At 72.8% G+C, this 25,865-nt stretch overlaps 5 protein-coding genes and 1 long non-coding RNA gene across 6 annotated transcripts; 2 read left to right on the top strand and 4 right to left on the bottom strand.

Moving 5' to 3' along the window:
* Positions 1 to 129: 129 nt before the first annotated feature.
* Positions 130 to 2,648, top strand: DMWD (DM1 locus, WD repeat containing). The gene is made up of 4 exons (XM_059718247.1): positions 130 to 492; positions 592 to 774; positions 885 to 2,051; positions 2,296 to 2,648. The coding sequence occupies exons 1-4, from the start codon at positions 145 to 147 to the stop codon at positions 2,341 to 2,343; spliced, it is 1,746 nt and encodes a 581-aa protein (XP_059574230.1). The 5' UTR covers positions 130 to 144; the 3' UTR covers positions 2,344 to 2,648.
* A 304-nt stretch (positions 2,649 to 2,952) lies between these two features.
* On the bottom strand, positions 2,953 to 3,665 carry LOC132245599 (uncharacterized). Its single transcript, XR_009457308.1, has 2 exons — positions 3,557 to 3,665; positions 2,953 to 3,371 (listed from the first exon to the last, which is right to left on the bottom strand). It is a non-coding gene; the product is annotated as an uncharacterized LOC132245599 (long non-coding RNA).
* An 8-nt stretch (positions 3,666 to 3,673) lies between these two features.
* On the bottom strand, positions 3,674 to 8,424 carry DMPK (DM1 protein kinase; the record flags this gene model as incomplete). Its single annotated transcript, XM_059719009.1, has 12 exons — positions 7,661 to 8,424; positions 6,555 to 6,646; positions 6,179 to 6,262; positions 5,988 to 6,083; positions 5,668 to 5,816; positions 5,508 to 5,601; positions 5,223 to 5,423; positions 4,901 to 5,146; positions 4,600 to 4,685; positions 4,399 to 4,495; positions 4,104 to 4,207; positions 3,674 to 3,998 (listed from the first exon to the last, which is right to left on the bottom strand). Coding segments are annotated over exons 1-12 (1,734 nt in total), but the record flags the coding sequence as incomplete, so codon positions are not given.
* An 869-nt stretch (positions 8,425 to 9,293) lies between these two features.
* Positions 9,294 to 14,189, top strand: SIX5 (SIX homeobox 5). The gene is made up of 3 exons (XM_019495569.2): positions 9,294 to 9,985; positions 11,235 to 12,172; positions 12,347 to 14,189. The coding sequence occupies exons 1-3, from the start codon at positions 9,294 to 9,296 to the stop codon at positions 12,931 to 12,933; spliced, it is 2,217 nt and encodes a 738-aa protein (XP_019351114.2). The 3' UTR covers positions 12,934 to 14,189.
* A 779-nt stretch (positions 14,190 to 14,968) lies between these two features.
* MEIOSIN (meiosis initiator) lies at positions 14,969 to 22,559 on the bottom strand. The gene is made up of 15 exons (XM_059718251.1): positions 22,552 to 22,559; positions 22,279 to 22,349; positions 21,706 to 21,796; positions 20,095 to 20,194; positions 18,997 to 19,092; positions 18,686 to 18,811; positions 18,223 to 18,369; positions 17,888 to 18,011; positions 17,634 to 17,743; positions 17,342 to 17,485; positions 16,993 to 17,069; positions 16,726 to 16,833; positions 16,202 to 16,431; positions 15,620 to 15,709; positions 14,969 to 15,444 (listed from the first exon to the last, which is right to left on the bottom strand). The coding sequence occupies exons 2-15, from the start codon at positions 22,347 to 22,349 to the stop codon at positions 15,291 to 15,293; spliced, it is 1,668 nt and encodes a 555-aa protein (XP_059574234.1). The 5' UTR covers positions 22,552 to 22,559; the 3' UTR covers positions 14,969 to 15,290.
* An 875-nt stretch (positions 22,560 to 23,434) lies between these two features.
* QPCTL (glutaminyl-peptide cyclotransferase like) lies at positions 23,435 to 25,571 on the bottom strand. The gene is made up of 7 exons (XM_059718255.1): positions 25,347 to 25,571; positions 24,971 to 25,117; positions 24,557 to 24,844; positions 24,290 to 24,448; positions 24,100 to 24,199; positions 23,825 to 23,941; positions 23,435 to 23,676 (listed from the first exon to the last, which is right to left on the bottom strand). Exons 1-7 carry the CDS (start codon positions 25,524 to 25,526, stop codon positions 23,531 to 23,533), a joined length of 1,137 nt encoding a protein of 378 aa, XP_059574238.1. The 5' UTR covers positions 25,527 to 25,571; the 3' UTR covers positions 23,435 to 23,530.
* Between the last annotated feature and the right edge of the window lie 294 nt (positions 25,572 to 25,865).

Raw genomic sequence — 25,865 nt, 5'->3', positions numbered from 1 at the left:
GAGCCGCGATTGGGTAGCCACGGGGTGGGCGGGGCATCCTTTACCTTAGCCGTTGCCAGGCGCCCCCGAGCGGCTTCCGGCACCCGACTTCCGGCGGCGGGGTCCGAGGGCGCTTCCGGCGGCGGCGGCGGCGGCGGCGGCGCGATGGCGGCGGCGGGCGCGGACGGGGCCCCCGCGCGGCCGCTCGAGCTGAAGAGCCAGTTCCGCACGCGCGAGGGCTCCTACCGCCTCCTGCCCGCGCGCCCCGCGCCGCCGCCCGCCGCCGCCGCCGCGCCCGGCCCCGGGCCCGGGCCCTCCCCGCCGCCGCCGCCGCCCGGCCCCGCCGCGCCGCCGCCCGGCCCCGCCGCGCCGCCGCCCGTGCGCCTCTCCCTCGTGCGCCTCGCGCTGCCCAACGACGCGGAGGCGGCCGAGCCGGGCGAGGGGGAGCGGAGCCGCGTCTGCTGCAACCTGGGCCGCGAGCTGCACTTCTACGCGGGGGCCCGCGGGCGGCGGGTAACGGGGGGGCGGGGCGGGGCGGGGCGGGGGGGCCGGCGGCGGCGGGGGGGGGCCGGGATGCGGGGGGGGCGCGCTCACGCCGCTCGCTCCGCGCAGGCGCTGGACCTGCACAAGCCCGTGGACAAGCGCATCTACAAGGGCACGCAGCCCACGTGCCACGACTTCAACCAGCGCACGGCCGCGCCCGACACCATCGCGCTGCTCGTGGGCTTCTCGGCCGGGCAGGTGCAGTACCTGGACCTGGTGCGCAAGGACACCAGCCGCCTCTTCAACGAGGAGGTGAGCCCCCCACGCGCCCGCCGCGGGGCCCTCGCCAGCCGGGGGGGACACGGCGCGGCGCGGCGCGGCTCCGCTCCACTCCCAGCTGCCGGCCTCCCCCTCCCCCGCAGCGGCTGATCGACAAGACCAAGGTGACGCACCTGAAGTGGGTGCCGGAGACGGAGCGGCTCTTCGTGGCGGCGCACGCCAGCGGGCACCTGTACCTGTACGACGCGGAGCAGCCCTGTGGCCCGGCCGCGCCCCACTACAGCCTGCTCAAGGCGGGCGAGGGCTTCGCCGTCTACGCCGGCAAGGCCAAGGGCGCCCGCAACCCACTGGCCAAGTGGGCGGTGGGCGAGGGCGCCCTCAACCAGTTCAGCTTCTCGCCCGACGGGCGCTACCTGGCCTGCGTGAGCCAGGACGGCTGCCTGCGCGTCTTCCACTTCGACTCCATGCTGCTGCAGGGCATGATGAAGAGCTACTTCGGGGGGCTGCTCTGCGTGTGCTGGAGCCCCGACGGGCGCTACGTGGTGACGGGCGGCGAGGACGACCTGGTCACCGTCTGGTCCTTCGCCGAGGGCCGCGTGGTGGCGCGGGGCCACGGCCACAAGTCCTGGGTCAACGCCGTGGCCTTCGACCCCTACGCAGGCGGCGCTGGCACCGAGGGGTCGGGAGAGCTGAGCGGCAGCGACGAGGATGAGGACGAGGGCTGGCTGGGCGCAGCGGCGCCGGCCGTGAGCTACCGCTTCGGCTCGGCCGGCCAGGACACGCAGTTCTGCCTGTGGGACCTCACCGAGGACGTGCTGTTCCCCCGCCCGTCCCTGCCCCGCGCCCGGACGCTGACGGCCCCCCCGGACGGGGGCGGCGCCGCAGCCCTGCCGCGGTCCCTGTCGCGCTCCAACAGCCTGCCCCACCCGGCCGTGAGCGGGGCCGTGGCGGGCAAGGGGGCGGGCGCCGAGGCGGGCGCGGGCTACGGGGCCGGGCGCTTCGCCACCCTGGGGCTGCAGGAGCAGCGGGACAAGGGGGCGGAGAAGGAGCACAAGCGCTACCACAGCCTGGGCAACATCAGCAAGAGCAGCGAGAAGCTGGTGCCCGCCCCGGCCCGGGCCCGCCTGGACACAGCCAAGGTGCTGGGCACGGCGCTGTGCCCCCGCATCCACGAGGTGCCACTGCTCGAGCCACTGGTGTGCAAAAAGATCGCGCACGAGCGCCTCACCGTGTTGCTCTTCTTGGAGGACTGCATCGTCACCGCCTGCCAGGAGGGGCTCATCTGCGCCTGGGCCCGGCCCGGCAAGGCGGTGAGTGCTGCCCTGCCCAGCTGGGCCAGCCGCACTCCTGGGCACTCGCCCCAGCGCCCGGCAGGGAGCGTGGCCCCCTGGATGCGGGTTCTGCCTTGGCTGACACCACACCTGGGGGGCATCGCCAGGGGGCTGGGAATGCCCAAGGGCCCTGGTACTGGGGGTGGGTGGCACGGGCCTAGCCCTGCTGCCCCCTGACTCTGGGGTCGTGGCCCTGCGCTGACGCTGTCCCTTTGCCTTGCAGGCAGTGACCTCGCAGAACGGCGGCTCCCCCAGCGGCACCGTGGTGTAGCGCCCCCGCTCCCCCCCACTAACAGAGGTTTAATATATTGAGAACAACTGTACATAGCCCCCCACCCCCTATTTAAAGAGACAGTGATGGCAATCCCAGGCCCTTGTGGGCACCAGGCCGGCCCCTCCCTCGCCCTGGGATCGCCTGGCACCCCCGGGCCCTGCTCCCCCTGCATCGGCCAGCGCACAAGGAAGCCACGTGGGGGGCGCGAGGAGCTGCGGGACAGGCCCCCCTGGGGCTGGGCCGGGCGGGCCCCGAGCAGGCGCCGCACACTCGTATTTATACTAAAGACACGATTTTCACAAGGTTTTGGTGCTGCCTTTGGGGCGGGGGTTGGGACTCAGTGGCAAGGGGGTTTGAGGGGCTGGAGGGGTCCAGGGCTGCCGGGGGGGGATCCCTGCTGGGGGCTTGGAGCAGGCAGGGCAATGCCCCTCACTCCTGACCCGCAGCCCAGGGGCGCACAAGGTGGTTGAGGCACGGCGGGTGCTGCCCCGGTCCTTCTGTCTGCCCCCCCCCCCATATGCAAATGAGCCCTCAGCGGCTAACTGGGTCTGGGCTCCCGCACTCCATCCTGCCCCCCCCACCCCACAAACGAGGCTCCAGCCAAGCTCCATTGTTCAGTTTTTATTGTCCCGCCATGTTACACTCTCAGCCCCTCTTGCTGTTGGGGGCAGTTCTGGGGGAGCAGAGGCAGGTGCTGACACTGCCATCCATCCATGGGGGGTCCGTCCCGAGGGCAGGGGGGCCCCTCCGCGCCTGGCTGCGCGGTCATGGGGGCACAGAGCTGAATGCCTGGATCCCCCCACTGTAGGCTGGGGGGGGGGTGCTTCAGGACTCCTGGGTTCCCCCCTCGCCTCATGTTGCAGTTGCCCCTGCTCTGTGCCTCAGTTTCCCCTGCAGGGAAGGGGAACCCAGGCCTCGGCCCCCCCAGGGGCTCAGGAGGGCTCTGGGGCGCGTGGGGTGGGAGGGCTGCGGCCCCCAGTGCACAGCAGCAGATACCCGGCCTCCACCACGCATGGCCTAGGGACCTGCAAGGAGAGGGTTTAGATCCAACCAGTGTCCCCGGATGGGGGCCCTGCAGGGCACACCCCCGAGGTGCCAGGTCGGGCCTGGTGCCCCAGACCCCCCCCCCCGGCGGCGTTAAGGGGGCACAGAGCAGAGACCCCCCCCGGAGGCGGGAGCAGGCAGCGCAGCGCGGGGGAGCGGGACCTACCCGGGCAAAGAGCAGCAGGTGCCGGGCCAGGGGCACCACCAGCGGGTACTGGCACCGGGGGGGCCCGGCCCGGCCTGGCGGAGACACCGCGGTCAGCACGGGCCCATTCCCCACCCCGTCATCCCCCCGTGGGTGCAGCCGCCCAGCCGTGCCCCGCCGGTGCGCCGCACTCCCGCCCCGCAGCCCCGGTGTGAGCAGCAGGCGGGGGCGGTGGTGCTGGCAGCCGATGCCCCGCGGCGTGGAAGGGGCCCCTGGGTCCTGCCCCCCCGACGTGCAGCGCCGAGCGCGGCGGGTCCCGCCCGAGGGCCCCGGCCCCGTGTCCCCCGCCCCCGGGCACTCGCCTTCCTCGGGCTGCGCCGGCCCCGCCACCTCGGCCTCCGCCTCCAGGCGCCGCAGCCCGGCCTCCAGCTCGCGGTTGCGGGTCTCGGCCTCCTGCGGGCGGCTGCGGGGGGGTCGGGGAGCATCAGGGGGGTGGGGGGGTTGGGGCAGCCTCCCACCCCCCGCGGGGGCACAGAGCAGCGACACCCCCGACCGGGACCCCCCTCACCTGGGCAGGGCCGGGCCGGCCCCGGGGGGCTCCAGCCCCTCGCACCCCTGCAGCTCCAGGAGGGCGGCGAGGTCCAGGGCGGGCGCGTCGGGCGGGGGGCAGGCCTGGGGGGAGGCGGGCGTGAGGGCACCGGGGGCTGGGGGGGTGTGGGTCGAGAGCGAGGGGAACCAGCCGGGCTACGGGGCGAGGAGGGGATTAGACCCTTGTCCCCCCCAGGAGCAGGGGTTCTGCCCGACAGCCCCCTCCCTGGGGCAGGCCTCCCAAGCCCCCGCCCCATCTCCCTTCCCCCACGTACCAGCTCCTCCGGGGGGGCCGGGCCCTGGGGGGGCGCCCCCCTGTCACACTCCATCTCCTCGGCAGCGTCCGGGGCCTGGTCCGGGGTCTCATCCTGTCTACGGGGGCGAAAGGCCTCAGCCCCTGGCCCCAGCCCCCATGCACAGACCCGCATCGCCCCCCGCCCCGGTAGGCCCGGGCCAGGCCCCCCCCCGGTCCTTACTGCAGGGCAGAGCAGGTGTAGGAGTAGCCGACGAAGGGCAGGTGCACGCCCAGCGGGGCCCCCTCCAGCACGTCCGACAGTGTCTCCTGCGGGGGGGGTCACGCCCGTCTAGACCCCCCCCTCGGGCACGCAGCCCCTCCCCCGCCTGCCACCCGCAGCCCTGCCCCGTGCACATGGCCGCTCGAGCCTGGCCAACGGCACCGCTATGGCCCTGCCGGGCTGTCCCACCCCCATCCCCAGCTCGGTGCGGGGGCACGGGGCCATCCTGCCCCCCAGGCCCCCCGGGCAGGGGCAGGCTCACGGCAGGGGTCAGGCGCTCGTCCAGGACGTCGAAGTTGGAGGTGTCGGTGGCGGCGCCGCAGCCGGGCGCGAAGGGCGGGGTGCTGCCGCGGAGCCCGTCCCAGTCCAGGCCGGCGAAGAGGCCGAGGGGGCGGAAGTCGGGGGCCCCCCCGCGCCCCAGCCGGGCCTCGCGCCCGCACAGCAGCCCCCGCATCAGCGCCCGCGCCGCCTCGGGCACCGCCGGCCCCGCCGGGAACCGCAGGTGCTCCTGGGGGCGGGGGGAGGTCAGCCCGGGCCCGGGGCGGGGCGAGGCGATCCGAGGGGCCAGGCCCGCCCGCGCCCACCTTGAAGTGCAGGATCTTGCCGTAGGTCTCCAGCACCGAGTCGGCGTAGAAGGGCGGGCGCCCGTAGAACAGCTCGTAGGCGAAGACGCCCAGCGCCCACCAGTCGCACTCGGGCCCGTAGGACCCGGCCCCCGCCTCCACGGCCGCCAGGATCTCGGGGGACAGGTAGTCGGGGGTCCCCACGGCCACCGCCGAGCTCACCTGGGGGCGGGGCAGGGCAGGGCCGGGGTCAGCGCCGGGGCCGGGCCGGGCCGGGCCGGGGCCCCCAGGGCGCGCGGCACTCACCGTGCCGTCCTCCCGCAGCTTGAGGCAGGAGCCGAAGTCGCCGAGGCGCAGGTGGCCGCAGCGGTCCAGCAGCACGTTGTCCGGCTTGATGTCCCTGTGCAAGGACAGCGCCGGGGTCAGCGCCCCCCCGGCAGCCCCCCGCCCCCCGCCGCCCCGGTACCTGTGCACGTAGCCCAGGCGGTGCACGGAGTCGATGGCCATCACCAGCTCGGCCAGGTAGAACCGCGCCAGCTCCAGCGGCACCCCGTCCGCGAAGCGGCTCAGCAGCGTCAGCAGGTCGCCCCCCGCGTAGTACTCCATCACCAGGTACTGCGGGAGCGCGGCCTCAGCGCCCGCCCCGCCCCGCCCCGCCCCGCCCCGGGCCCACGGCGGGTGTATTCGGGCCCCCGAGAGCGGCCCAGGGGCCCAGATTCCCCCGGGAGCCAGGCCCAGTGCCACGGTGCCCGGGCGGGGGCTCCGGGGCCCGTCCCGGGGGCTCACCAGGTAGTCGTGGTCCTGGAAGGCAAAGTGCAGCTCCGTGATCCAGCGCTTGTCGCCCCGGACCAGCACGTCGCGCTCCTCCCGGAAGCAGGACACCTGGGGGCCAGGGACGCACAGCCGGGGCTGAGCCCCCGCAAGACCCCGGGGGGCTGGGGGGCGGGGGGCAGCTCCTCCCCGGTGCCCCCACCCACCTCGCGGCGCTTGAGCAGGTCCCACTTGTTCATGACCTTCATGGCGTAGATCCGCGACGTCCGCAGCATCCGCACCACGGCCACCTGGGGGGGGGGCAGCGGGATGGACCCCTCCCCAGCCAGGCCCACCCAGAACGCCCCCCAGCCAAGACAGCCCCTTCCCCCCGGCCAGGACCACCCCCCGCACAGGAACCCCTGTGACGGGGGGCTGGGACCTGCCGCACCCGCTTTGGGGGTCTTCACATACCCGCCTCCCCCCCCCCATCTGTTTTTCCTTCTTTTATTTTCACTCCTTGAAGTTTTTTCACTTTTTTCACTTTTTTTAACGAACCCGCGGGGGGGGGGGGGGGGCTCGGCGCAGCCCCCCCGCCCTCACCTCGCTGAAGGCGCCGCGGCCGATCACCTTCAGCACCTCGAAGTCGTCGCGCTGCAGCTGCAGCTCCCTGATGCGGGTGGTCAGCGGCTCCGCTGCGGGGAGGGGGCAGGTCAGGGCCGGATCCCGGCCGGGGGGCCCCTCGGACAGCCCCCCGGGCCGCGGCAGGGAAGGGGTTAACCTCGCTACCTCCCCCCGCGCGTGTCCCCCCCCCCGCGCCCAGCCTGGGCCCGGAGCTCGGGGCGGGGTTGCGGCCGCCCTCCAACAGTGCCCGCTCTCCGCCCACCATGGAAACAGCCGCTGCCGAGGCCCGGGCGCCTGGGTCCCATCCCAGTTCCAGCGCTGGGAATAAACAGGAATAAACGGGGCTATTTCGGGACCGGGGGGGGGCAGCTCCTGTCCCTGGAGGATCCGGGCCGCGGGCCCAGTTTCCATCCCGCATCCACGGGAGCGGCCCCCCCCGCCCCATCGGCACCAGCCCCGGGAACCAACTCCCGGGGGCGCTGGGGGGCTGCGGTCGGCAGTGGGGGGCACCGGCCGGGTGGGGGGGGCAGGGGCCGCGGTCGGGAGTGGGGGGCAGGGGGCTGCGGTCGGAAGCGGGGGACACCGGCCGGGCGCGGGGGCAGGGGCCGGTGCCCGCCTGGGCGCGGCGGGGGCGGGGGACGAGCGCAGCCGGCCTTGTAGGGCATCGCGGCTCCGAGCACCGCCGGGGGGGCAGAAGTGACGCGGCGGGAGGGGCCCCAGGCGTCCGGGCGGCCAGGCCCACCCCGCGGCGTCGGGGGGGCCGAGGCGGGCAGGACCCGTGACCGCAGGACGGGGCGGGGGGGCCGGGGCCCCTCGCTCCCCACCGCAGCCCCCTGCCCGGTCTGCCCACGCACCGGGGGCGGCGGGGGGTACCCCGGGCCCGGGGCTCAGGACTCCCGCGGTCCCTGCCCGGCCTGCGGGGTGCGTGGCCCTGGACCCCCCCCGCCCGGCTCTAACCCCTGCCCCGCGCTGCCCTGCCAGAGCCGGGCGATGCCCACAGGGGCCCGAGGCCGGGCCCGGCCCCGGCCCCGGCCCCGCTCGCAGGCTGCCCGTGGCCGGCCCAGCCGCCGGGTCGCGCCCCTCACCCCAGCGCAGGAAGTCGGCGATGTAGGGCTCGCGGGCCAGCGGCGACGCGCCCAGCTCGTGGGTCACGCAGAGCAGCAGGTCGAGCAGCGCCTCCAGCCCCAGCGCCGCGCGGTCCCGGGCCAGCGCCGCCAGCCGCCGCAGCCGCACCTCGGCCGACATCGCCCCCCGGCGGCTGCCCCGCGGCCCCGGCGCCTGCCCCGGCCGTGCCCGGTCTGCGGGCGGCGGCGGTGCCGGGGGGGCGGGGACCTCGCAGGCGCAGACACGAGTTGCCCATTTAAAGGGAAGCCCGGGGCAAGGGGGGTTAACCCCTTCTGCCCCGCCCCCGTTAGCCCTGAAACCGGGGGGGACTTGGGCGAGGGATCCCCGGCGTCCTGGCCCCGGCCGGCGGCGGAGGGACCCGGCGCCCCGCTCCAGCCCTGCCGCACCGGGCCGGTGGGCCGCGTTAACCCCTGAGGTCCCGCGGGACTGCGGCGCGACCCCGGCGTGCGGGGGGGCAGCGCGCTTTGCCCCCCCCCCCCCGGGGCTCGGCTCTGCCTCAGTTTCCCCAGCTGGGCGGCGCGGGACGGGCCCGCCTTCCCGCCTGGCCCCGCCCCTAGGGGCGGGACTCCTCAATCACGGGGCGGGGCCTGTGGCCCTCGACGTGGGGCGTGGCTTAGCTCGGAAGGGGCGTGGCCGGCTAGCCCCGCCTCCTCTGCTGTGTGGGTGGGGGGAGTCGACACGGCCGGGCCGGGGGCTCCTCGCTGCTGCCCCCGCTCGGCTCGTGCACCACGCGGGGCCGGCCGGGCTCTGGGGGCTGCGCGTTACAGCCACGTCCCCCCAGCCCCCCCTTCCCGGCCCGCGGAGACCCCCGCCCGCGCCTGGCTGCGGGGCTGCTCCCCCCCCTAGGCCGCACTGCCCTCCAGAGCGCGGGGAGGACCCAGGCCTCGGCCCCTGCCCCCGCGAGGAGCGGCGGGGCCTGCTCGTGCCCGCAGCCCCTGCCCAGGGCGCCCCGGGCCTGCGACCTTCAGGCTGAGCCCAGCGGGCCCTGGAGCCCCCCGCGGGCACGAGGCAGCAGCTGCCGCTCCCCGCCCTGCCCCTGCCGGGGCTCCGAGCCCCGGGGACCGGGCAGGGGCCGCGGTGCTGGTGCCCGTCCCCTCTGGGCTCTGCCCAGCCCAGATGCCAGCCCCGGGGCTCCCGTGTCCCCAGCACCGCCCCGGGCCTCGTGGTCTCCGCGGGCGCAGCCCCAGGCCCCCCCGGCCGCGCGGGGCTGCTGAGGGTTGGGGGTCCTGCTGGCGCATGTGGGGGCGAGGAGTGTGCGTGTCCGAGCATGTGTGTGCAAGCACGACCACGTGCGCGTGGGGATGCGTGGGCACATGCCTGCGCATGGGTGGGTGCACACGCGCGTGGACGGGAGCCCGGCGCCGCACGGAGCTGGCGTGTCCGCGCGCACTGGCGGGGGGAGGCGCGTGCACGCGTGGGGGGAGCGGGCGCAGCCCCGCGCCTGGCTGCGTGTGCGTGTGCGCGTGCCCACGCGTGTGCCCGGCCGCGGCCCCTTTGTGCGGGGGGCCTGGCGCCGGGTGCGGGAGGAAGCGGCGGCGGCGGGGGCGGGATCGGGGCCGGGCCGGGGGCGGGAGGCGGCGCCGAGCCCTGAACATGGCTTCCTTCCCCGCCGAGCCCGCGGCGCAGGCCGGGCCGAGCGGGGCCGAGGGCGCCGGGGCCGGGGCCGGGGCCGGGGCCGCGGCCGCCCCGCGCTCCCCCGCGCCCCCGCCGCCGCCGCCGCCGCCCGCGCCGCGCTTCTCCCCCGAGCAGGTGTCGTGCGTGTGCGAGGCGCTGCTGCAGGCCGGGGACCCGGCGCGGCTCGGCCGCTTCGTGGGCTCGCTGCCGGCCGGCGAGGCGGCGCGGGCGGAGCGCGGCGGCGCGGGGGACAGCCTGGCCAAGGCGCGGGCGCTGCTGGCCTTCGAGCGCGGGGACTTCGCGGAGCTGTACCGCCTGGTGCGCTCGCGGCCCTTCGGCGCCCCGCACCACGCCTTCCTGCAGGACCTCTACCTGCGCGCCCGCTACCGCGAGGCCGAGGCGGCGCGGGGCCGGGCGCTGGGCGCCGTGGACAAGTACCGCCTGCGCAAGAAGTTCCCGCTGCCGCGCACCATCTGGGACGGCGAGGAGACCGTGTACTGCTTCAAGCGCCGGTCCCGCGCCGCGCTGCGCGCCTCCTACGGCCGCAACCGCTACCCCAGCCCCGAGCAGAAGCGGCGCCTGGCGCGGGACACGGGGCTCTCGCTCACGCAGGTCAGCAACTGGTTCAAGAACCGGCGCCAGCGCGACCGCAGCGGCGCCGCCGGCAAGAGGTGGGTGTCGGCCGGGAGCCCCCTTGGCCCCGCTCGCCCGAGTACCCCTGCGGGGCCTCCGCACCCCTCGTCCCTGTGGAAGCCCCGGCCCGGTCACTCGGCCCATGAAGATCCCCTATAGACTCCAGCCTTGCCCCCCGCCCCTATAGGGGCCCCGCGAGCGTATGCCCCCCACCCCCTGGGGTCCCTGTGGCACTCAGCGTCCCCTATAGGCCCCGCAACCTACAAGCCCTGCCCCCAGGGCTCTGCCCTCCCACCCCCTTGGTCCTTCTGCCCCACTCAGTATTCCCTACAGGGCCTCAGTCCCATTCCCCACTTTCCTATAGGGCACTCAGCCCCCCCCATGCCTATAGGGGCTCCTATAGGTTCTTGACCATCGTCCCCGTGGAAGTCCCGGCCTGGTCACATGGGTATCCTTATAGCACCCCAGTCCCCTTCTCCATTTGCCTACAGGGGCTCCGTGCATGCTCCTCTGGAAGTCCTGGGCTGGTCACTCAGCCCCCAAGTATCACCTATAGGGCACGAGCCCCATCCTGCTCCACTCCCTCTGCCTATAGGGGCCCATGAGCACATGGGCAACTTCATGCCCTGCCCCCTTGGTCCCTGCGGAGGCCCCGGCCTGGTCACTCGCCCCTGCTGAGTATCCCCTCTCGGGCCCCAGCCCCCCGCCCCCTCCTCAGAGCTCTGTAGGGAACACGTCTCTGGCACTTCATCTTCCTCCATCTCTGGAGGGCCTCAGCCCCTATAGGGGCCTGTCTTGCATGCTCCTTCCCTGTTCCTGTGCGCCCTCTGCGCCTATAGGGGCTCTGGCCTGCATGCCCTCCCCCCGCTCCCAGGATACTATACAGCCCTGGCTGGGTAACCCCTTCCTGGCCCGGGAGTCCACCCCTGTTGGGGCCCTCCAGATCCTATAGGGACCCGTCCTGTATATACTTCATTCTCCCCGATGCTTCACAGCTCCAGGACCACATAAGGCTCACCTCCATCCTACCCCTTCCACAGATCCTATACAGCCCTGGGACCCTATATGGATGCACCCCCTTCCCCGGCTGAGGTTCGGTGTGGTCCCAGAACCACGGTCCCGCCCCCCATCCTGTGCAGCCCGGCCCCTAGTACCACATCTACCCCCGTTGCTTTCCCCGTCTCGGGGTCTCCGGAGTCCCTGCCCACCCAGGCTGGGGATGACGGGGGTGGGGGGCAGCGCGGCCAGTGCCCACCCCTGACATCGCCCTCCTCTCTCTCCCTGCAGCGAGTCGGATGGGAACCCCAGCACGGAGGACGAGTCAAGCCGGGGCCCCGAGGACGGCGAGGCGGGCGGGGGGGTGGCGGAGGGGGCGCCGGCCGCGGCGGGGGGGCTGTTTCTGCCGGCGGGCGCGGGCGCTTCGCCCATCCTGCTCAACGGGAACTTCCTGACGGGCGGCTCCCCCGCTGTGCTCCTCAATGGGGCACCGGCTGGGCCCGTGCTCCTCAACGGGCTGGCGCTGGGCGAGAGCCAGGCCCTGACGCTCAGCCCCGTGGCCCCCAGCCCCCCCGTGCTGCTCAACGGTGCCGCCCTGGTGAGCGGCGGCCCCCGGCACCCATCCCCGCCGCCCGCCGCCCTGGCACCCCCCAAGGCCAAGGGGGAGCAGCTGCCAGCCGTCGGTGCCGAGGCCAAGGCAGAGGAGGCGCCGGGCCTGGCCGAGGCGCCCGAGGCCAAGGGGGTGCCCCAGGTGGTGCCCTCTGGGGACGAGGCCCCGTGCCCCCCGGCCCAGCCCGGCCCCCAGCTGGTGCCGCTGTCCCAGGCGCTGCCCAGCCCTGCGCTGGCCGTGGCCTCGCCACCGCCCGCCCCCCAGGTGCTGTCGCTCTCGGCCCCGGCGCCGGCCGTGGTGCACCTGCCCCTGTCCCAGGTGTCGCCGTCCCAGATGGTGCCGCTGTCGCCTGCCCCCGTGTGCCCGGGGCCCGCGGCTGCCCCCCAACTGGTCTCGCTGCCCCCCCTGGCGCAGGGCTCCCAGCTGCTCTCGCTGCCCCAGGTGGTGCCCACGTCGCAGGTGGTGACGCTGCAGCAGGGCGTGGGGCCCATCCAGATCCTGGCCAGTGCTGCCCCACTCAAGGTGGGGGCCCCGGCGGCACCCGGCGGGCAGGGCAGCGTCCAGCTCATCAACGCCAACGTGAGCGTCACCACCCTGCAGCTGCCCTCCGCCAGCCCAGGTACCTGCCGGGCACCTGGCGGGGCGAAAGGGGGGAGCAGGAGGGCACATTGGGGGCCGGCAGCCTGGACGCCTGCTCCCGCAGGGCTTGGGGGGCTGTGTGGGTTGCAGAGGGGAGCCTGCCTCAGTTTCCCCGCCTGACCCCCACGCTCTTTCCTTTCCTTCCTCCCCACAGGGAACTTCCTGCTGACGAACCCGGTGCCTGGGGGCAGCACCATCCTCACGGGCGTGACGCTGCAGCAGGGCAAGCTCATCCTCACCGCCACCTTCCCGGCCGGCATGTTGGTGTCCCCGGTGCTCCCTGCGCCTGCCCCCGGCCTGGCCGTGCCCGTCAAGCAGGAGGCGTTGCCCGCGGACGGCGGCGTGGCACTGCCGGCGGCTGCCCCCACCCCTGCCCACGGGCTGCAGGGCTCCAGCATGGCTGCAGCGCCCGAGGCGGAGAGCGCGGCGGGGCCCCCGGCCGACCTGGCGTTCGGGGCGGAGCAGCCGGGCCTGCTCTCCAGCTTCACCCAGGAGGGCATGGTGGTGTGGCCCGGCGCGGCGGGCATGGAGCCGGGTGCCGAGGGGCTGTTCGAGCTGGAAAAGGGGGCGGTGGAGGTGCTGGATGGGGGCCAGGGCGGCCTGTTGCGCCTGCCGGAGGGCGAGGGGCTGCTGCTGGGCAGCGCAGGCACCGACCCCCTTGACCCCGAGGCCCTGGACTCGGGCGAGAAGGTGCTGACGCAGCTCCAGGCTGTGCCTGTGGAGGAGCCCCTGGACTTGTGAGGGCTCCGGGGAGGGGCCCAGACCCCACGTGCCTTGGGCAGGGCTGGGGAGACCCGGCCCCTGCCCCCAACACTACACAGCCCCTCTCGGCCCCGGGGCAGGACGGAGCATCGGGGCGGCCCGCCTGCAAACACTACGGAGCTGGGGGCAGCAGCGCCCTATTGCCCCCGGTTGTTACCCGGGCCGAAGACGCCCCAAACCCCTTGCCTTAAAACACTAAGTGTCTTGCCCACCCCCGAGCAGGGGGCCGGGCTGGCGGCTGCACGGGGCGCGGGTCTTGGTGCTAGGGGAGCAGGTCTCTGGGGCTGCGGCCTGCCAGGCCCCTGCTCCCCATCTATTGGACCCTGCCTGCCCCTGGGCCGGTGCAACCGTGGGCAGGGGAACGTACAGCGCCGTGCACCTGCCCAGCCTGCGCCCCTGCACCGGGAGCAGGGCCCTTTTCCCCAGCCCCTGGCTGGGGCGGGGGTCACTGCTCCCCTTCCCCGTGGCCTTCGCTTCTGGTCACCAGCAGCTCCAGGCCCCGCGGGGCCGTGTCTTCCGCCCGCTCGCTCGTGCCGGACGGCCTGTGCAGCCGCTGTCGGGATGGCCGAGCCCGAGACTTTCCACGGATCAACCCCCCCCGGAAACGGGACCTTTTTTGTATGAAAATTGTATTTAACTATTTTTTTAACTTCCACTACAAGGGGCAGCCGCGGGGCCCGGGCAGGCAGAGACTTAGCGGGGCTGCCCCACGACACCGGCTGGCGCCCGATCCCGACAGCCTGGGATCCCGCCGCGAGGGACCCGCACTCCCTGGGGCCACGGGCTGAGCCCCTGTTGGGACCGACCGGCTGCCGTCGCTCTCCTCTCGGCTGCGGCCTGTGCCCAGGGCCGTCGTCCCACGTGCCTGTGGCGTCGTCCACGTGCTGCCCGCAGCGCTCGCCCTGGCCCGAGGAGCAGCCGCCGGCCCCGGAAACGCGCTCGCGGCCCAGCACTGGCGCGGCCCCGCCGGACACTTGCGGTCCCGGCCGCCCGGCCTGCTCTCCAGGTACTCGTGCATTTCACGGTCATTTTTTCACCATTGTGTGTCGAGAACAATCATTCCTACCCGATGGTTTTCGTTCTTTTTTTTTAATTTTCATTTTTTTTACAAGGTTTTTCCGTTGGTCGTGTCCCCGTGTTGTTGTTTTTGTTTTATTTTAACCTCGCCTGTGTCTGTCCATCCCGGTACTGTACGAAGTCTATATATCCATAAATATATCTATATTCTATATAAACTGCCCGGCGCCTGCAGCTGCCGCGACGCTGGGACGGCGCGAGGGCGACTGCGGCCTGCTGGGCGCCGAAGTGCTGGGAAGTGGCGTTTTGGGGGAAATCCTGCCGGTTTGAGGCTCCGAGGTTGCTGCTTGGAGCTCCCCTCCCCAGTGTCCGCGGCAGGACTCTGCACTTGGGCCCTGCCGGGAACGGGGCCCATGGGCCCAGGCCCCCGCACGGCCGCCATCGTGGGAGCTCGCGAGGGACCAGGCCTCGTGGCTGCGGGGTTCGCGGGACAGGCCGCTCTCCGGAGCAGCTGCGCAGGACGCCCGCGACTGCTGCCCTGCGCCGCGCCCGCCGCTGCCCCCTCTTGGAAGGAGCTCCTCCCCAGCCCCTCACGGCCGGCATCTTGAGCGGCACTAGGCGCCTGCCCCGCAGCTGCCGTTGCGGCAGTCCCTCGGCCCCCGCACCCCACGGCCTTTCTGCTCCCCATGCCACCCGCGCTGGCCGAGCCATTGTGGGCGCCCACCGGCAAGCAAGACTGCCCGGCTTCTGCCCCCGGTCGCGCTGCCCCCGCCCTGCCCCGCAGGGACCGCTGGCTCCTCTCCCTCCTGGCTCTGGGGAAGCCCCAAGGGTGCAGCAGTCCCCGGGCCCAGCCCTGCACAATGCAGCCCCCGCTGGGGCGGCGCGTGCCCCCCGCCCTGCCTGGGGCTCTGGGTCAGCCGTTACCCTGAGAGCAGCGTGCCGCTGAGCGGCTCCCTGCCGGGGCCCAGGCGTGGGCAAGCTCAGACAGGAGGCAAGATCCCGCTCACTTTTATTCGAAACCCAATAAATAGCTCAACGTGGCAGCCGGGAACTGCTCAAAACCAACAGGGCGTGGCCTGGGGGCGCTGGCCAGGCTCCGCGGGGTGCGCAGGCCCACAGCCCCTGGCAGGGGGCTAGCACCGGCCCAGAGGCCTTAGGCGCCCCAAGCCTGCTGCCCTGCAAGCTGTGGCAATACCAGCGCTAACGGGGTCGCAGGGAGAGGGGGCTGCAAACGAGCAGAATAAATAGGGTCGGGGTTCAAGCCCCAGTCCTTCCCGCAGGGCCCAGGCACTGGGGGGGATGGCGGGGCTGCGACCGCATCAGGCCGAGGGGGCCCAGGACCCCAAGGCCTTCTCGGCCAGCAACACGTGCAGCGGCTTCGGGGGCTCCGTGTCCTCAGCCTCGGCCTCGGCCCTGGCGGAGTCGGGCCGCACGATGCGGTTGTTGAGCTGGCTGAATCTCCGGGCTCGCACGCTGCAGGGGCAGAGCCGGGTAGAGGGGCTCTAGTGTAACCCGCACGCACCTCCGCCCAGGTCCCAGAAGGGCCCCAGGGCCGGCCCTGCCCACAAGCCCAGCCTGGGAGGGCCCCCGCATCCGTCTCCCCTCGCGGTACCAGGGTGTGACACCCCCCCGGTCGGGCCCCGCTCACCAGTACGGCCTGCGCTCCTGCTTGCTCATGGCACGCCACAGCTGCGCCAGCTCCCTGGTAGCTGCGGTGGACGCCAGGCCTGGGCAGGCACTGCGGGATGGCAGACACAGGCCGCTGACCCCAGGTGCCCCCGATGCCAGCAGCCTGCTGCCCTCCATGAGGTTCAACCACCCTGGCGCTGTGGGCGCCTCCCCGCCACTCCTCCGCCAGCCAAGAGCCAGCTGGCGTGGGGGGCTGGGAGCCCCACGGACAGAAGGCCGGGGTGACCCAGCCCACGCGTGGAAAGAGGCAGTGAGCATGTAGCGGGAGCGGCCCCGCTTTCCCCTGCCATACGACTTCGTGTGTCTGCACCCATCGCTCCCCTCCCCTAGTGACTGGGTGTCCGTCCCGCTTGGAGGCAGGTTTCTGCTGTCCCCGGAGCTCTGACTCCACGCACGGGCAGCCGACCTGGAACCGGGGCTCGTCAGCAATCCCCTTGGACCCCGATGCCAGAGGGGTCCCCCTCCCCTGCCTGGGCCCTGCCGCTGGAAGGAGGGCTGGAAGTAAAGGGCCGTGCACCCAGGGCCAGGGCCCCCCACTCACCGGATGTACTGCTTGCGGTTCAAGCGGCAGAACATGATGAAGCCATTCACGCACTTTTTCTTCAGGGGCAAGCGGGGCTTCTCCATGCCCGTTGGTGCCTTCCCGCTCACCCACTTCTTCCTCTTGCGGCTTGGGGCCTGCGCCGCCTTGGTCCGCTTGGGTGGGGTCCACGTGCTATCGTCGGCCTCATCACCGGAGGACTCGGAGCCGTCCAGCCCGTGCTGGGAATCCTGGGGGCACAGAGATGGGGCTGGGGACTGCAAAGATGGGGCTGGCGGGACCTGACAACACGGAGAGGGGCCCTGCGGATGCAGAGCTGGGGGGGTGGAGCTGTTGTAGGGGAAATGTGGGCAAGGCTTGGCTAGGCTGGCCCAGGCCAGCTGGGCCCCAAGGAAGGGAACAGCATTTGGGCACCCTCCTCAGTCCCAGCCAGTTGTTCCCAGCCGCTGTGTCCCTTACGCTGGCCCCAAAGGGAGAGTCCTAAACCCTGTAGCTGTCCCCTGCCCTCTGCCTCCCGCTCTCACCCCCTGCAGGAGTTGCTTGCTCCAGGACATAAGCTTTGGGCTGGGGCTGGAGCTGGTTTTACTCGTCTCACCATATGAGAGGTAGCAGTGGTCCAGCGAGATCGCCACCTGGGCAAGACAGGGAGGTCAGTGGGGGGCTGGAATGGGGAAAGCATCCCTGGGACGGCCAGCAAAGGAGCCCAGGTAATGTCACTGCCGCAGGCCCCGAGCCCAGAACAGCTGAGCCAGGGCTGTGCCCAGGAGAGTGGGGGCTCCTCCCCCACCTACCTTTCTCTGCAGGGGCCCTGCAAGGCTCCGGGAGGCTGGGGCGGGCGGTGGGCTAAGAACCACGTCCTGGAACAGCACTGCAGGGGCACAAGAGGGGGCATCCAGACAGGGCCTGCTCCGTGCTTCCCTGGGAGACCCCAGCCCATGGCCTCAGGGAGGGAAGGCACTGGGGTGCCAATCATGGGGCCATACCTTGTGCCAGGAAGGGGAGCATCGTGGGGCTGCCCCTTCTCGGCACACAGAGGCATAAGCAGGGGGCCCCATGATGACGTGATCACAGCAGGGAGGGAGAAGGGCCAGGGCCCAGCTCCAGGCTGCCCCCAGGGCTACCCTTGCCTGCACCCCTTACCCTGAGACAGCTCCTCGGGGCTGGCCTGCAAGAAGTGGTGTGGGAGCAGGCGTCCAGGCGAAGATAGGAGTGAGGGGCTCAAGCCCAGGTCCGAGCCGGCCCGGCCGGTGTCTCTGCTGCCCGGGGAGCACAGGAACAAGCTCCCTGCAGACACAGGAACAGGTGTCCATGGGGCAGGTGCCCCCTTCCCACCCTGCCCTGCCCCACTCCCAGCCTCCCCATGGAGCCGCTAGTGCTGAGCTGGGCAGGGGGGACACGGGCAGCACCGACTGGGGGTGCCCCGGCCACTTACCGCAGGAGCTCCACGCAGGGGACTGGGTCGAGAGCCAGGGGCTGGCGTCAGGCTCCGTGTCCTCCTCCTCGCAGCAGGAATGGTAGTGCACCAGCTCCTGCTGCCCCTGCCTGCGGGAGACAGCCCCCATGGCAGCTCTACCAGGCCTCCCACAGCCCCCCATGCACCACAGGCTGCACTCAGCTGTGGGGCCCATCTCTGGCTTGCTCTCAGGGCCCCAGAGGGTAAGGTCCCCCCTCCCCTCAAACGCCTACCCCAGTGTTGAGAGCTGTGGCCTGTCCTGGTCCCGAAGTTGCTCACTGCCTGCCATTTGGGCCTCGCAGGTGGCACAGAGGTCAGCGTCCCGGCTTCCCTGGGGGTCACGGCTCACATGCCAGCCTGTGACAAGGTGCTAAGGTCACTGCCAGCCCAGCCAGGTTGATGCCACCCACTGACAGCTTCTCTGGGCACACGGCTGGATTAGCCTGGCCCCGCTGACATAGGTGGGTTTACACCCCTTCGTGCTGGCAATGTGCTGTGGGGGTAAGACCCCCCACCACCCACCCAAGCCCAGAGGACATCCCCCACCCAGGGCTGGCGCAAGTCCGACCTGCTGCGCAGAAGGGAACCCCGTCCTCAGCAATCTCCACCAAGGTGTTGTCAAACCATGGCGGGAGCTGCTCATCGGCTTCACCCGCATCCGGGTGCGGTGCCTGGACCAGGAGCTGGCGTGCAGCCGTGCTTGGCACTCTCCGCTCTGCGAAGGCAAAGGCACGGGGGCAGGACGCAGCCCCAGAGTGCCAGGCACTGGCCTGGGTCATGGGCTCACTGCCCCCAAATCCCCACAAACCCAGGAACCCCAGGGCTGGAAGGGACCTGGAGGGGCAGGACCCCAGGCAGACGCCCACCCCGACCACAAGGTCAGCTGGATGAGCTGGGGAAACAGGCCCACGGGATGGGTGCCAACATGGTGGTGGCACGGAGAGGGGCAGAACCAGAGTCCTGCCCTCTGCTCCCCGCATAAGCAGGGGTCCGGGCTCCCAGCTGAGGGGCTGCCCTCCCGTCCCCCTCACCTGGGGGGTGAGCCCGCTTCCTCTTGCGGGGCTTGGTGCAGGAGGCCAGGCCGTGGGCCCTCTGCCGGTGTGGGGTGCCATCACAGTGGCCTCGCTTGTGGGCCCCTGGCTCCGTGGGCCCTGACCCTGCACGGCCGGGGAGAGAAGAGGCAGTTGGGAACCCCAGTGCAGAGCTGGGAACGGCACAGCTCACAGCACCGATCCTAGCAATAAGGGACCTACGAGCCCCAGGGAGGCAGCGGTTGCCGTGTTAACCTTGATCGCGTCCCCCTAAACTGAGCACGCCTGGCCTCATTAGCAGAGATTCCTACCATGAATCATCCTTGTTACAGGAAAGAGCAACAAGAACGTCTGGCGGTCTGGAGGGCCTTCCATAGAAGGAGAGGCTACGAGGCCAGGCCTGTTCCCTTCAGGAGAGAGAGACACCCGAGGGGGAACGGAGCGAGGGTTTGCAAAATACTTCAAGGTGAAGAGAAAGTTGAGAGGGACGTACTCTCTCACCACGTGGGAATGAGGGGTCACGGCATGAAACGAGCAGGCCGGCAGTTTAATATGGACACAAGGAAGTTCTTTTCCCCCCAGCACGGGATGGAAGGGCGAGCTCGTGGGCACCAGATGTGGGGGACGCTGAGCGTTCAGCCAGGTTCACAACGGGGCTGGAGACGTGCCTGGAGGAAAGGGGCATTGGGACCTACTGAGCACGGGAGTGAGGGGCACAGCCTCCGAACTGGAGCAGCCTGGACCTTCACTGCTGGAGGCTGCAAGGGAGACAGGAGCAGGGGAAAGAAACCCTGCTCAGACCCCGTCGCTCTCCCTTCCAGCCGCCACGGCACACAGGCCCGTTTGTCGTCCTTCAGTCACGTGGGCCCAGCCCACCAAGTTTCTAATTGGCTTCCCTCCGGCGGGGAGGCTACAAGAGAAGATGGCAACAGATTCCTTGGGACAAATAATAAAGAAAAGGGATGGGAGTTCTGGTCAAAAGGTTCAAAACGAGAGTGCCAAGGGCATGCCAGACAGAGCCCACTGGCCTGCAAACGAGTCCAAGGGGCCAGGGACGCTGCCCAGTGATGCTCTGCTCTGCTCAGAGACGGGAGGAAAACAGGGCGAGGAAAGCTGCCCTGCAGTCCCCGGGGACCCTCCCAGTCAGAGCCTCCTTTGCTGCGGGGCGCAGGAGACTGGGCAAGAGGGACCCAGGGTCTGACCCCGGACGTGGCTGTTCTCTCTTACGAGGCAGCACCTGGGACAGGCTGGGCAACAAGAAGGCGGGAGGTACAAGGAGCCAGAAGCAGCGGGGCTGGGACGAGTGGGTGTGCGTGCGGCCCCGTGCACGGAGGGTGCTGGGAGCTTATCTGCTCCCACCCAGCTTCCATCTGCTCTTGCCCAGCACCCACTGCTCCCCAGACCCTCACCTTCCTTGTCTGCCCGCCGGAGCTCGAGCAGGGCCTTGGCAGTGCTGATGCTGGCCTGCAGGTGCTCAATGTAACGTAGGACCTGCAGCAGGATCTCCTTCTGCCACGGGGGTGGGACACAGGATGGCCTCAGCGTCAGCGCTGGGGACATGGAGCCCCTGCCCGGGCCTGCAGCTTGGAGCAGGGCCTGGGCAGGGCAAGTACCAGGCACGGGCCTCTGCCCTCCTCCTCCCTGGGAGCCGCTCCACTGCCCGCGCCCAGGGTGGGGGGAGCACAGGCACATGTGTGTGCGTGTCCCAAATGCCTGGCCTGGGTTCTGCACGTGTCCCCCAGATGCCTGAGTTATGTGTGTGTGTGTGTGTGTACACACCCTGGATGCCTGGGTTCTGTGTGTGTGTCCTGGACATCTGGGCTGCAGGTGTGTGTGTGCGGGTGTGTCCAGGACATCTGGGTTTTCTGTGTGGGCATGTGCGTCTCAGATGCCAGGGTTTCATGCGTCTGTCCTGGGGGGGGTGCATTTGCACGTCCCAGACATCTGGGTTGTGTGTGTGCATGCGTGTGTGCGCACTACAACCACCTCTCAACCCAGAGCAGCTGAGCCCCGGCCTGAGCCAGCCCCTCTGGCCCCGCACTGCCACCTCCCGCCCGCCTCCCATCACAGAAACCCCGGCCACGGCCCGGGAAAGCCCGGACAGCCTCCCAGGCATCCCAGCCACGTGACTGCAGGGGGTCTGGACCCACGCTGCCTACCCACGGCGAAGCTCCCTTCCCTGTCTGAACTGGCACCACCCATCACTGGGGACCCACCCCCCTACTACGGGGGTGTCCCAGGTGTCTGGGCTTTGCTAGTTACCCCCTCCCCGTGTCTGCTGCATGTGTCGGGGGGTTTCAAGCGCTGGTGCTGCTGCAGCCCAGGCTGGGGATGGGGCTGGGCTGTGCCAATGCAGCTGTGGGACCGATCCTGCAGGGTCCCAGTGGGAGGGTCTTGCCCCCGCGCTCAGGCTCAGCCCCGCGCTGCACTGGGGCAGGAAGGGGTTTCCCCCCTGCTCACACTGGTGTGCACTGGGGGTTTTGCCTTCCTCTGCAGCGGGGCACGGCCTGGGCCTGGGGTCTCTGCAGCGTCTATTGACAACCTCTTCCAGCAGCAGGACATTGCCTCCGCGCCCCCCGCTTTCCCCGGGCCAGGAACGGGTGGTGTCAGGGCCGGCGGTCGTGCTGCTCGGAGCTTCGGTGCCGGGTGTGTCTGGGCTGGTTTGGACGGGGCTGATCCTGCCTCAGGCCGGGGCTGGCCTGGATGTGACCCCCGGAGCTGCCTTCCAGCCCCGCGGCGCTGGGATTCAGCTGGTGTCCCAGGTGCCGCCCTCCCCTGCGCCCTGCCTGGTACCAGGCCACCGCCCACGGCCTCCCTTCGGCCGCGGTGTCTGAAGACAGCTGCTCCAGCAGCGAACTTCCCCTTGGCAAAGCGCTGGCAAGAGGAGCCGCAGCGCAGCCTCCCCTCCCCTCCCTCCCCTCCGCGCGCAAAGGGGGCAGCGGTCAGGATCGGGCCGGACCGCTAACCCCCAGCCCGGACACGGCTCTGCCCCTCGTGCCCAGGGCAGCCGCCAGCCTTACCTTGGTGAGCTTCTTGTCGCCGGAGGCCAGGGGCACGGGCAGCATCTGCGCCAGGTCCCGCAGCACGGCTGTGTAACTGCCGCGTCGGCGCCTGCTCGGGGACGAGAGCGAGCGGTCAGGCGCTCGCGGCGGGGCCGCGCGGGCTCGCCCCACGCCTCGACGCGCTGCGCTGCGGGGCGGGAACGGCCCTGGCCCTCTGCACCGGGCTTCGCGGCGCGGCTGCCTGCCAGCTCCGCGCTCGCAGCCGCCCCGGCCAGCTCTTCTCGAACTCTAGCGAGGCGCGCGAGCTCGGTGCCAGGGCGCCCTCGTGCCGGCGCGGGAATCACTTCAGCGCGTCCAGGTGGGGGGGGTAGCGCCACTGAGACAGCGCTAACGAGCCCTAACGATGCCAGGTCCGCCAAGCGGATCGTTTCTGTCCCAGGATGAAGCGTGTCAGAGCCGCCACGCGACACGCTCCTGGTCGCCCCCACGGCGCCCCGCCTCCCAAAGCAGCCCCCGCACGTGGCCTCTGCGCCCCCCATGTTGGCACACCGGGGCCCCCAAACCGGCCGGGACCCCCACCCCGGTGCTCACCCGCGGCCGGGGGGGTGCAGCTGGCAGGCGCTGGCGCGGGGGGGCCGGTCCGGGGGGGCCACGTCCCACATCTGCGGGGAGAAGAGGGGCGAGGTGGGGCGTGGGGGCCGCCCCCGGGGCGCGGCGCTCGGCACGGGGTCTCCCCGCACTGACCGCACCCTGGCCCGGGCGGGGGGGGGGGGGGCCGCAGGGGGCGAGACCGTGGGGGGGCGCTCCCCTCAGGCAGCGGGGGGGGCATGGGGGGGTTACCATGGATGGGGCGCGGGGGGGTACCGTGGCGGGGGGGGTGCGGGGGGGCGCTCCCCTCAGGCCGCGAGGGGGGGCACAGGGGGCGGGACCGTGGTGGTGGGGGCGCTCCCTCAGGCCGCGGGGTGGGGCGCGGGGGGTACCATGGATGGGGCGCGGGGGGGGCGCTCCCCTCAGGCCTGGGGGGGGTGCGGGGGGGGTACCGTGGCGGAGGGCGCTCCCCTCAGGCCGCGGGGGGGGCGCGGGGGGTACCGTGGCGGGGGCCGCGGGGGGGCGCTCCCCTCAGGCCGCGGGGGGGGCGCGGGGGGTACCGTGGCGGGGGGCGCTCCCCTCAGGCCGCGGGAGGGTGCGGGGGGGTACCGTGGCGGGGGGCGCTCCCCTCAGGCCGCGGGGGGTACCGTGGCGGGGGGGCGCGGGGGGGCGCTCCCCTCAGGCAGCAGGGGGCGGTCCGGCGAGACCCGCGCGTTCCGTGGGCGGGGCCTGGCGCAGCGCCAGCCAATGGGGCGGCCGCAGGGCGCTGGCGGGCCCCGCCTCCTGGCCCGAGGTCGCCCCGCGGCCGCCCACGTCCGCCAGGCCGGGTCACGTGCGCGCGCACCCCGGGCCCGAGGGCGCGGCGCAGGCGCACACGGAGCCAATCGCCCCGCTCCTGGGATGCTGCCTTTGGCGGCTTTGTCCCGGGCCCCTCCCCCCCGCCCCCCGCAGCAACAGCGGCAGCACACGCAGCGGGTCGGTCAGGCTCCAGTTTAATTGAGGCCCCGCGGGGGGGGCAGGAGGGCCCGCAGCGGCCCCGCCCCGCCCCGCCCCGCCGAGCACCCCGGCGGCACGGCGGCGGTGCGGGGGTCGCGGGGCGGGGCGGTCCCGAGCCATAGGCGGGGGCTCCCGGGCTGCAGCCCCGGCTCGGCGCCCCGCACGTGTCTGCCGCCGCGGACACCGCCCGGGGCCGGGTCGCAGCGGGGCTCCGGGCCCGGCTGAGCCCCGCGGGCCGTGCCGGGCCGTGCCGTGCGGGTCAGAGGCGCAGGTACTCGGCCAGGAAGGCGGCGAGGATGCGGGCCAGGTTCTCCACCGTGGGCGGGTGCAGGTTGTCGGCCGTGTCCTCGAGCGTGTGCCAGACGGCGGGGAAGGGCGTGGGCACGAGGTGCAGCACGGGCACGCCTGGGGCACACGACCGGCCGCCAGTCCCGCCCCGCCCCCCCACTCGGGACCCTGGCGCCGGCCCACGCGGGTGCCGGGGCACGCCGCCGGGCCGGGCAGGGCCGGGCCCCCTCCCCTCCCCTCCCCTCCCCCGCGGGCCCGGCGCTACCTCGGCGCAGGAAGGGGACGTGGTCGTCCTCCACGGGCCCGTGGGGCGCGCCGGGCAGGAAGTAGAGCTGCTCCCGCGGGTGGGCGCGCAGCAGCCCCAGGCGGTGCAGCCGCTTCTCTGCAGACAGAGCCGCGTTGGGGCATCCCCCCCCCCCACCGCACCCGGGGGCCGGCACTCCTGGGCTCTCCCCTGCTCCAAATCCCCCACTCCCCCGGCTGGGAAAGCCCAGGAGCGGCCCGCCCCGCCCCGCCCCGCCCCGCCCCGCCGTGCGGTACCGGCGGCCACGAGGCGCTCGAACCAGGCGGCCGTCTGGGCGAAGTGGCTGTGGATGGAGGGCTCGGGGGCGCCCAGCAGGTCCAGCAGCACAAAGAGGGTCTGGAAGGGGCAACAAGGGGTTACGCGAGCTGGGCCAGTGCCCCTCGCCCAGACTCCTGGTGGCCTGATCCTGGTGCACCCCCTGCTCACAATGGCCTGCAGCTGGGTGGTGCGGGCGCCGGGGCGCAGCGGGGCCGTGGCCATGTGCTGCGCCAGGTGCCGGGCGCCGTAGAGCGAGTCGCTGTCGCTCCAGGCCCCGAAGGCCTCCTCGCCGTCCAGGAACAGCAGCTGCAGCGTCACCCCCGCACCCTGCGGGCACACGGGGGGTGGCACCGGGGCCGGGCCGAGCCGGAGCTCAGCACCCCAGAGAACCCAGGCTCCGGGCCGGCCCAGCCCCAGCCCCAGCCCCAGCCACACCTGCTCCTTGCTGCGCTGCAGGTCCCGGTCCAGGGCGGCCGCCAGCTCCAGCAGGAGGGCGCAGGGCAGCGCCGAGTCGGTGGCGCCCACGAAGCGGCGGCCGCGGGCGTCCGGCGCCAGCACCTTGGAGTCGTAGTGGCAGGCCAGGGCCAGGCGCTGCCCCGCGCCTGCGTCCAGCGTGGCCACCACGTTGGTGAAGGGCAGGCGGCCGCGCGGCGTGCGCGCCTCAAAAGCGTCCAGCTCCACGTGCCACCCGGCCGCCCGCGCCCGCAGGCTGTCCACAATGTGCTGGGGGGAGGGTGTCAGGGCACGGCGTCACAGAGGACCCCCCCGCCCAGCCCTGCGGCCCCCGGCCCTTTTGCACCCGTGGGGGGCAGACCCTGGCCTCTGCTCCGGGGGCGGACCCGCGCCCACCTGCCGCACGCGCCGGCTGCCGGGGCTGCCCGGGGTGCGCTCCACCAGCATTGGCATCAGGAAGTCCGTCCAGAGGCGCTGCAGGTCCACGAGGGCGGCCACGCGCCGCAGCTCTGCGCTGGGCACGCTCCGCGGGGCCGGGGCCGGCTGTGGGTGGCACGGCGTCATGCAGCTGTGGGCGCTGCCCGGCCTGGGCCCCCGCACACCCCCCCGGGACCTCCCCCTTCATGGGCACCCTGCGACCACCCCCTGCACCCCAGACCTCCTCCCAAATGCACCTTGCACCCCGTTCATGCGCAGCCTGCACCCCGCCCCCTCCTCACGTGCACCCTGCACCCACACGCCCCGGACCTGCCCCCACGTGCTCCCCGCTCACCGGGGCGGCGGGCGGCAGCGGGCGGTCCCGGTGCGGGTCCCCGCCGGGCGCCCAGAGCAGCGCGAGCCCCGCCAGCCCCAGCGCCAGTGCCAGCGGCAGCAGCAGCGCGAGGCGGCGCCGGGACGGCGCGGGGCCCGGATCGGGCCCGCCAGCCCGGGCCCGGCGTGAACCTTTCCGCATGGTGCCGCCGGGCAGCGGCCACGCCCCAGGGGCGTGGCCGGCGGGACCACGCCCCCAACGAGGACTGCCGCGCGGTGAGGCAGGGCGCTACATGGCCACGCCCACTTCAGGCAGGAAAGGGGCGGGGCCCCCAGCTTGCTCCCGCCCGTAGGGACGCGATTTTATGAGACGTCATACCATGATGAACGGCGCTACCGGCTCTGATTGGGTGGCTTCCCATAGGGGCGAACCCGAACGGGACACGCCCACTGGGGGCGGGGCACTCGGGGACACGTCACCCCAGAAAAAGCTCCAGGCTCCTCCCCGCCTCGTTCTGGGCTCCCCGGGCAGGTGCAGCCA

The sequence above is a fragment of the Alligator mississippiensis genome, chromosome 15, assembly GCF_030867095.1.
Source record: "Alligator mississippiensis isolate rAllMis1 chromosome 15, rAllMis1, whole genome shotgun sequence".
NCBI classification, from domain to species: domain Eukaryota; kingdom Metazoa; phylum Chordata; order Crocodylia; family Alligatoridae; genus Alligator; species Alligator mississippiensis.
The sequence above is the reverse complement of the archived record's forward strand: the minus strand, read 5'-3'. Positions and strand labels throughout refer to the sequence as shown.

Bases quoted from the DNA above. Each gene is read 5' to 3' on its own strand.
- SIX5 (XM_019495569.2), top strand. From the start codon at position 9,294: ATGGCTTCCTTCCCCGCCGAGCCCGCGGCGCAGGCCGGGCCGAGCGGG. The intron at 9,986-11,234 runs GTGGGTGTCGGC...CTCTCCCTGCAG, and splicing joins AGCGGCGCCGCCGGCAAGAG to CGAGTCGGATGGGAACCCCA. The intron at 12,173-12,346 runs GTACCTGCCGGG...TCCTCCCCACAG, and splicing joins GCTGCCCTCCGCCAGCCCAG to GGAACTTCCTGCTGACGAAC.
- DMWD (XM_059718247.1), top strand. From the start codon at position 145: ATGGCGGCGGCGGGCGCGGACGGGGCCCCCGCGCGGCCGCTCGAGCTG. The intron at 775-884 runs GTGAGCCCCCCA...CCTCCCCCGCAG, and splicing joins GCCGCCTCTTCAACGAGGAG to CGGCTGATCGACAAGACCAA. The intron at 2,052-2,295 runs GTGAGTGCTGCC...TTTGCCTTGCAG, and splicing joins GGGCCCGGCCCGGCAAGGCG to GCAGTGACCTCGCAGAACGG.
- QPCTL (XM_059718255.1), bottom strand. From the start codon at position 25,526: ATGCGGAAAGGTTCACGCCGGGCCCGGGCTGGCGGGCCCGATCCGGGC. The intron at 24,845-24,970 runs GTGGGCGCGGGT...CCCTCCCCCCAG, and splicing joins GCAGCCGGCGCGTGCGGCAG to CACATTGTGGACAGCCTGCG. The intron at 23,677-23,824 runs GTAGCGCCGGGC...CGTGTGCCCCAG, and splicing joins CGTCCCCTTCCTGCGCCGAG to GCGTGCCCGTGCTGCACCTC.
- MEIOSIN (XM_059718251.1), bottom strand. From the start codon at position 22,349: ATGTGGGACGTGGCCCCCCCGGACCGGCCCCCCCGCGCCAGCGCCTGC. The intron at 19,093-20,094 runs GTGAGGGTCTGG...TCTCTCCTGAAG, and splicing joins CCGGCGGGCAGACAAGGAAG to GGAACAGGCCTGGCCTCGTA. The intron at 16,834-16,992 runs GTAGGTGGGGGA...TGTCTTGCCCAG, and splicing joins CAGGGCCCCTGCAGAGAAAG to GTGGCGATCTCGCTGGACCA.